This window comes from Nelumbo lutea, chromosome 3 (assembly GCF_056320005.1).
Source record: "Nelumbo lutea isolate HS-2025 chromosome 3, American lotus-T2T, whole genome shotgun sequence".
NCBI classification, from domain to species: Eukaryota; Viridiplantae; Streptophyta; class Magnoliopsida; order Proteales; family Nelumbonaceae; genus Nelumbo; species Nelumbo lutea.
In genome coordinates this window covers 35,694,410-35,703,240 of record NC_142686.1, presented here as the reverse complement: position 1 = coordinate 35,703,240, position 8,831 = coordinate 35,694,410, and the positions used below count along the sequence as shown (strand labels likewise).

General features: G+C 37.2%; 1 protein-coding gene across 1 annotated transcript; it reads right to left on the bottom strand.

The window, feature by feature from the left end:
• Nucleotides 1–438: 438 nt before the first annotated feature.
• On the bottom strand, nucleotides 439–4,130 carry PSKR1 (phytosulfokin receptor 1). The gene has a single exon (XM_088975228.1). It carries the CDS (start codon nucleotides 3,740–3,742, stop codon nucleotides 812–814), a length of 2,931 nt encoding a protein of 976 aa, XP_088831354.1. The 5' UTR covers nucleotides 3,743–4,130; the 3' UTR covers nucleotides 439–811.
• Between the last annotated feature and the right edge of the window lie 4,701 nt (nucleotides 4,131–8,831).

Sequence of the window (8,831 nt, the reverse complement as noted above, 5' to 3'; positions counted from 1 at the left end):
GCAAATATGAATGCACTAATTAATTAGATTAAATCTATCCCCAAGGTCTTAGAAAGCTACAAATAGAATTAGAAAGGAATCAACAGGTACAACTGTCTCAGCTGCTTTTTTTTTCCTTTTTTTTTTTATTTCAAATTGGCAAACTGGCTTAATGTTTAGTTTGTAGAACTTTAACATAACCCATTCAGTTCAATCCAATGAAGAGGATGTTCCGACAACAACCAAGCTGCAATTTGATTCAATCATTTTCTTGAAAATTAACTTAGCTTGGCAACACAATACCAACTCACCAGGCCATGTTAGAAATGGAAAATTTCTCAGTCTTGGACTGATCAAGATTAGTAAATGATGTACTGATATTTGAAACTGGTTAATTGGCACTTGGAGGTTAGCTAGATATATTATATAAAGAGCTAAACATTGTCAAAAGCACAAAGCTAGTAAAAAATGATGTTTATACAACCGTATAAACTATTGACAAATGTAATATAAGGAAATTTTCAGTATTTTTATTTTACACATGTTTGAGAAGCACCGTTTATCTAAAGCACAAATAAAAACTAATATAAAATATGAAACTTACAAATTTTGAGATTTTTTTCTCCGTCTTTGTTAGATTGCTCTCCTTCATGTCAGGAAACAAAACTCTGAAGATTAAAGAATATAGATAAGTATTTACAACCAGATCTCCATTCAATATCAGAGTCATTGCAGAAGCTGGGGGCCTAGTCCAAGAGGAAGCTCAAAACCAGACCATTGATGGTGATTTCAGAAGCCATCAAGAACAACTGCACTTCAATTCATATGTCAGTCAGCCATCAAGATTAATATCATCAAGCCAAGACACTATCTGCTCAGTTGAAGGCCTTGCTTTAGGGGTTTCATTCAAGCAAAGACAAGCAATCTCAAGAACCCTTAACATTTCCTTGTCATTTTCCTTGTCATAGATGAATGGATCAAAAATCTCAGTTTCCCTCTTCTCTTTCTTCATCTGAAGCACCCATGAAATCAAATCCCGACACCCTTTTGGCTTGCACATATCCATAGGCCTCTTCCCCGTGAGAAGCTCCAGGAGAACAACACCAAAACTATAAACATCTCCCTTATAAGTGGCAACTGAAGCCTGGCCATATTCAGGAGGAATGTAGCCCAGTGTCCCCACTAGATCTGTGGAAACATGGGTGTCCTGAGCAAATATAAGCCTAGCAAGTCCAAAATCAGCCAAATGTGCTTCAAAGTTCTCATCTAGAAGGATGTTACTTGACTTGATGTCCCGATGTAGGATATGAGGCTCACAGGATTGGTGCAAGTAAGCCAAGCCCCTTGCAGCCCCTTGAGCTATTCGAAGCCTTGTCTCCCAGTCTAGTGAGGAAGCCCCATCAATCTTCTCATGTAACCAATAGTCCAGGCTCCCATTCTCCATGTAAGAATAGATTAATAGCCTGTCATTACCATATATGCAATAACCTTGAAGGAGGACAAGGTTCCCATGCTGTGCTCTTGAAAGGGTTTGCACTTCAGCTTGAAATTCTCTATCCATCTGACCACAGTCACCAGAGAGGCGTTTGATTGCTACTTTCTTCCCATATGGAAGGGTAGCTTTGTATACAAGACCAAAGCCTCCACACCCTATAATATTAGCTTGGTCAAAGTGATTGGTGGATTTCAACAGGTCATCAATGGAGAGCTCTTTATTGTTATCCTTATCTTGGAACAGAACCACCAATTTTGATCCCAATTGTTCAAGATCCTTGTTTTTGGCATAAATGTCATCTTTTTCAGGATCTTCATTCCTCCGGCCATGCGTCCTTATCATGATCAAGAACATGAGTGTGAGAAGAAAGATTGTCCCAGATGCAATTCCAATTGACATTCCAATAATACTCGCTTTGTTTAGCTTTTGTTTGCTAGGTGAAGCAAGAGGAATCTGATTAGAACCATCATCATGACAAGGGGAATAGTGCTCACCACAAAGACCCGGGTTGCCTTCAAAGCTTGTATTTGGGAAGGTTAGGAACTGACCTTCCAAGGGTATTTTTCCAGACAGGTGGTTGAAAGAAACACTGAACTTGGAGAGAAAACTGAGATTGACCAAAGAAGGGGGTATAATCCCTGATAGATTGTTATGGGACAGATCCAAAGTCTCTAAGCTTGACATCATTGACAACTCACTGGGAATGGATCCAGAGAGATTGTTCCATTTCAAATCCAAGACATGGAGCTTTTTTAGGTTCCCAAACTCTGGCCAGATCAGTCCAGTGAGGTTGTTATAGCTAAGGTCCAATAATGGAGGGAAGCTCAAAATCTGATTATACTGCAATGCCCTTGTACTCTCATTTCGTTTCATAAAAAACGGAAAGTCAGGGGAGAGTTCTTCGAGTGAGATATTGCGGCTGATGAGGCTCTCTAGATTAGTCAAGCTTTCAGGGATCTCTCCAGAAAGCGTATTGTTAGATAAATCCAAGTAAAAGAGAAACTTTAGCTCGCCCAACCAGTTTGGAATGGTTCCATGCAATCGGTTCCATGAGAGATCCAATAACTGTAAATTTCTGCTGCTTCTCACCCATGTTGGGATTGAACCGGTGACAAGAGCAGCTGCAATATTACTCAGGCTTGTATTTGAGAGCGAAAGGTAAGTGAGGGCCTCAAGGTTCCTGAAGCTCTCAGGGATCTGACCCGTGAAATTGTTACGAGCAAGATTTACGTTTCTCAAATTTTTGCAGGAGGAGAGGCTATCAGGAAGGGGGCCCTGAAATCGATTAGAAGCGAGATCAAGGGAGGCAAGGTTAACCATGAATGAACAATTAAAACTAATTGGACCTCTCAGTGAATTGTTCCGAAGATTAAGCAGGTTGAGTGAGGGGGATTTCGTCAACGAATCGGGCAAACTACCATTTAAATTATTTGAATGGACTGAAAAACGTTGTAATTGACCAAGCTTATTGAAAACATCCGGGAGAGGTCCCGAGAACCCATTCATGGAGATATCCAACTCAACCAGGTTTGAAAGCTTACCGATTCCATCACTGAGCGACCCAGAGAGTATGTTTTCCTGAAGGTACAACCGGCTCAACTTTTGCAGTGAAAATAAATCGTCGGGCAAACTCCCAGAAAGATAATTCGAGCTGAGACTGAGATTCTGCATAGAAGCACAATTACCGAAACCTGCGGGAATACTTCCATTGAAATAGTTCATGGAGAGATCGATGGATTGAATTTGAGTGGCAGTCTTACAGATACCCGTGGCAATGTCACCCTTCAATGAGTTTCCACACAGGTCGAGAACGTTGAGGAAGGGTAGATCAATATCAACCGGCATCAAGCCATACAAGTCATTATAACTTAAGTCCAGCTCCCTTAAACTCTGCAAATGGAACAGTTTGGGCGGAAGAGTACCTCTGAGCAAATTGTTAGAAAGATTCAGAGACTGCAGATGATCCAAACCAGCCAAGTCCTCGGATAATTTACCTTTCAATTTTCTATTCCCAAGATCCAATTTTACTACCCTTTCTTCAGAACTCGTTGAACTCCTCACCTCCTCGCACCGAACGCCAACCCAGTCACAACAATCAGTAGATGAATTGCTACTCCACCCAGGAATCCCTGAGTCTAAACCATTCAAGAAACCCTGCAATGCTTTTAAGTCATTTGGATTGCAGGACTCCTTCTGAGAATTCAAGACCTGAATTTGGAAACAAAACCATAGAAAAATAACAAGCAACCAGAAACCTCCAACGCCCATCTCTAAATACACAAAGAAAACCCTCTAAGCCAATTAATAGGAGAAAGGGATGATTTCAGAACAGAAACCGATGTCCAGCAAAACCCACTTGAATAGTTCTGAACTGGGTTTTCCAGTTTCTTCCATGTACATCAAGATGATACCAAGGAACAAATTTTCAACCGAAGAAAAAGAAGATTCAAGAGGAGGATTCGCAGACTCAAATTTTTTATTTTTGTTCAAGAGGACAACTAGAAGAGAAGAATGGAAGAATGGCAAAGGCAAACCTGTCAGGTTGGTGGATAGAGAAAGGAGGGACGGTGTTATACACAGATGGGCTTTGACTTCGACGTTTATTGGGTCTGAAACACTGATCGAGGTTTTCTCTTTTGTTTGTTCTCTGCTTGAGAGAGAGAGAGAGAGAGAGAACGAAAACTCTTTTGGCTATATCTTGTTGTGAGTCGGGTGGGGACTGGCCGACTGGGGAAGGAGCGGCGGGCAGTGACGAACGGTCCCCGAGAAACCTTTTGAGCCACCGGATATAGCCGGTAGAACATTAGTTTGTTTTACCTTTACTTACGGCCGAGACTTCTAATATATATTCTTTTTCTTGGTTTACGGCCTTCTATTCTATATTATGTCGACGGGAGATAGATGAAAGTCAAACCCCGTTTTCCGACACGTGCAGCAAGTCATCTTATCTACGCCGGCCACCGTGATTAGATTTTTCTATTTTATTTTCTGCCGGCTTATTTAGCAATGTTACCAGCAGCATCTGCGCATGCAAAAATAAATTGCGCAAAATCTCTCCACCGTTTGATCTTCTTTGCATAGGTTGCGTTTGGTTAAGCTTTTGCTTCTGTTCTTTGGAAAGCAAAATTAAGCCAAAAAACACACTCTTTCAAGCATGAAAGCACAAAGCCTAATGGCCCATCTGGGATTTGAGCTTCTTTCACCAAACCGTTTGTCAGGGATTTTCACTTCTCACCAAACATTGCTTACAGGCTGTCTCGGGCATGGTTTTCAAAACCGGACGGCACAAAGCCTTGGTCTGATGGTCTCGTGTGCTACCTCGTAAGTCAAAAGCTGCTATGTGAAAGCTTTCCCAAATGGGTTTTGGAAGAGCTTTCCTATGGTACAGTTTCTGGACCTTACAAGGTGGGCTCCACCTGGATGGCATAAAAAAACAATATCTGGTCACCTTGTGGAGGATCCCCCAAATTCCAAATTTATGTTCTTTCGGAAAAAAAAAAAAAGGGCTTTTCAGTGAAAATCGTATTGCCTGTTTGGAAGGGCTTTCATGCAGTATCTTTCGGCCTTGGTAGGTGGGCCCCACATGAAAAGCCTATGAAAACTTTGAAATGCTCAAATCTGCCTTTTTTCAGCTGAAACATCGAATTTCCAATTATGCTAAAATATTTAGTAGCTTTTACAAAGCAGCTTAATAAATGCAGCCCAATCAAAGCTGAACCCCTCCCAAATGAACTCTTAATAACTTCTCCAAATCAGTTCAACCAAAACTTTAACCCTTTCAAAGGAGAAAATTAGGATTTTGTGTTTTGTGACTGTAAGGCTATGGTTAGCAAATAAGTGGTTTGAGAAACAAGTACTTATTAATGTTTGAAAAGTTATTTTCAAACCATATAAACATAAACTTATTGTAAGTACTTATTTGGATTGTTGTGTTTGGTAAACCACTTAACCAATAAGTAATCATATTTGCAGAAATAACAACTATAGCCATGAAAAGTTGCTCAAAATGGAGAAAAATAGAGGAGATTCACTTACAGTGGAATGATTTCTCAGCCTATAGTCACTTGTTGCCACCCCTGGTGCATGTTGGAGCTCAAATGGAGAAGATGCTTGATGAGGTTTTAAAATAAACAATGGGGACAGATTTGTCCCAAAAGAATTGGAATAAGCGATTAAAGAAGGAGCCCTTAGGCTGATTTTTTAAGTTCTTATTTTGAAAATAAGCACTTATTCCTTTTGACCAAATGCAACTAACTGCTTATTTACCACTTATTATGTGATCCTACCATTTATTTCATGTATTTATTCAAATAAGTAATTAAAATAACTGATACCAAACGGAAGATAAAAATGGGTTAAAACCATGGTTTTCAAAACCAGACTGGAAAAATCAGAAACCAGTTAGGTGATGGTTTCTATTTTTCCCCAAAACCGGATTTTTTGCAAAAGAATATTGGTTTGGTCAGCAAACCACTGACCCTAGCGATTGAACCGTTCGAACACTTTGAATTGTTCAACGGTTTTGACTGATTTCTTTTTTTTAATTTTTTAATTTTTATTTTTTGTCAGAACGGACTAACTAGTCGGACCATTCAACCCAAGAACACCCCTGACCGATTCGTTGTCCAAATCGGCTTTGAAAACCTTGGTTAAAAGCACACATATAAAAAAAAAAATTATATTAAAAATAATAAAGTGTTTTGCCCTAATATTTGTCAAGACAGTATATTTTTTATTTTATGATTGATCCAAGATTGACAAATATTGTATATGATGCAATGTTGATGCTGCACGGTGTCATTACCCAGCTTTCTCTATTTGGCTTTTTTTGTCACAATATCTGCTAATAAAAACTCCACACACTCTACAAGCACGAGCATCCAGCTGCACATTGGCAAGATTCATGTATGGGAGATATTTCTATTGTGCAGCAGTGCAGCTGAATACTGTGTGCTCAGAGCTGTTGCTTGCGAGGGATCTAGGCATCTTAATCCTACTATAATACGCAAGGTTCATATTGCCTTGATCTCCATAATTAAGATTAGCTTGTAAAAGAACAAAATTACTGAAATAGACATTCTTATATTAAAATTTACCTTTTTAGGGTACTACTAAAACTCTGAAAGATTAAATTATATAAAAAAGACAACGTTTTAATCACCTACCTAGTTCATTTAGTTTTCTAAAACAAATACTTTGAAAGAGTTGATTGACTTGCACACGCAGCAAAGGTTTGAGCTGAAGCATGTGGGACCCTATCAGACCCAATGTTCTGCCAGGTGGCAATGAGTTTCAATCAGAACATGTGAAGACCTATCAATTCCTCAAATTGGTGTCACATGTTTGGTTAATTCTATATCTGTAAAAGTAATAAGATGGTTGTCACTATTCCATTAACTTAAGGAAGGGAAAGGTAGGGAAATTTTCCCTACCCTTTCCTCCAAACCAAACGCAACCTAAAGTCAATAATGTGACACCATTGCTTTTAAGAGCAGTTTTTGATATTATTGTGACATTTTTGGTAATTTTTCCTTAATTGAAGAATCTACCATAAGCAAGCTGTGATGTTGTTATATGTGATGAACAAGCCCTCTGCATCTGACACTCTATTCACACCCACTTGCAATTATGTATTGAGAATTATCTTTATACTTGTATATTTTTGTTCATGAAGAGATATTTCTAATGCACAGCTGCAAGTGGCTGTATGTACGGTGTGAGCATAGTCTTGTGAGTAGATTTGTTCATGTTGTGGGTAGCCCGACAGGTTGGCTCGGCCCGACCTATCATAAGTTGGACTTGGTCATAGTTTTAAGCCCGCGGACTCAGGTTTAAAGCACTATGCTCGATTTGATATTATATATTAAATATATATATATATATATATATATATATATATATATATATATACAATATTTTTTCTTTATTCTTTTTCTCTTTTTTTCTAAGTAATAATGAGATGTCTATTATTTTTTAGCTTTGAAGATTTTTAATATAAATAAAACATTTTTTATTGAATAAAAAAGAAAAAACATCATATATCAAGGGCTTGGAGATGTCATTGGCTGTCAATAATCAATACCAGCTAGCATCATTTATGAAGGGTTCAACTTCTCTGATAAATTTACTATAAAAAAAAAAAAAAAAAAAAAAAAAAAAAAACTCCATAATAAATTTGTGGGCAAATTTTTCGGTGCAAAAACTCCACCGTGAAATAAAAATGTGAACCAATGAAAAATTAAGTAAACTGTGGACATATGACATCTTCAACATGATTATATCACAGTACAGCTTTGGAACATGGTTAAATTTGTGTATTGTGTGTTTTTGAACACATTCAATATGTTTCTTTTCTTTCATTTTGGATTTTCTACTCACTTTCTCTACTGGCCGTGAATTAGAGTCACACATTTCTATTATGAATTGAGAGATATATAGCTGCAATCCACTACGGGTAAAGAATGGGTAGGAAAAGTGAATAAGAAATTTGGGCCTCAAAGAAAATGTGTCAAATGGTACCTTTTTCAGAAATATGAAAAATATGAATTGATCAAAAAACTTTATAATAAGTAAACAATGCAACGTTTTTAATATGAAAACATGGGCTTGAATTTTTTTGGTACTAAAAAACATGGTTTTGTGTTTGAGAGCAACCACTTTGTGCAAAAAAAAAAAAAAAAAAAGACTCCAACAACATTAGGTAATTGACAAAAAAAAGAGATTTTTGTGTTTTAGATATTTTTACAATTTACGAAACATTTAAATAAAAAATATTATTATTCATATACTTGGAAACAAAGTAAAAAAAAAAAAAAGAAAAATAGGGAACTTCCTAATAAAAATTCATTTAAATCTGCCACGTATAAGTATTGTGTGGTCAATCTGAATCCATCATATAAAGGACCCACAGGAATTAGGAGACGGATCAGGTAGGCACAAGTTTCTAAACATATTCAATGAGCACTTAAAATATTTTTGACACCTATACTCTAAAAGACCCCAGCCTGCCATGGAAAAAGATTAAAACCCACTTTTAACAATTGTCAGAATATTTATCAAATACTCATTGAAGGTACTTACTATATTGTGCCTATTAGATTAAGACCCCTGGATTAGACATGTTCTCAATTTGCCTTAACATTTGCCTTCTAAGTACTGAATTGAGAAATAACTCTTAAATAAAAAATTATTTTAATGAATAAAGAGTAGAGAGAGGAATATTGAGACTCCAACTTTTTCCTTCTTTTCCCCAACTTTTCCTTCAAATCAAACACAACCATAAGAAATATCATTAAACCAATCATTAATCAACTAATATATCGATTCATTAGGATTGTATTTATTTTTTATTTTTGAT

What these genes read in the sequence shown, in the direction of transcription:
- PSKR1 (XM_088975228.1), bottom strand. Translation starts at nt 3,742, where the DNA reads ATGGGCGTTGGAGGTTTCTGGTTGCTTGTTATTTTTCTATGGTTTTGT.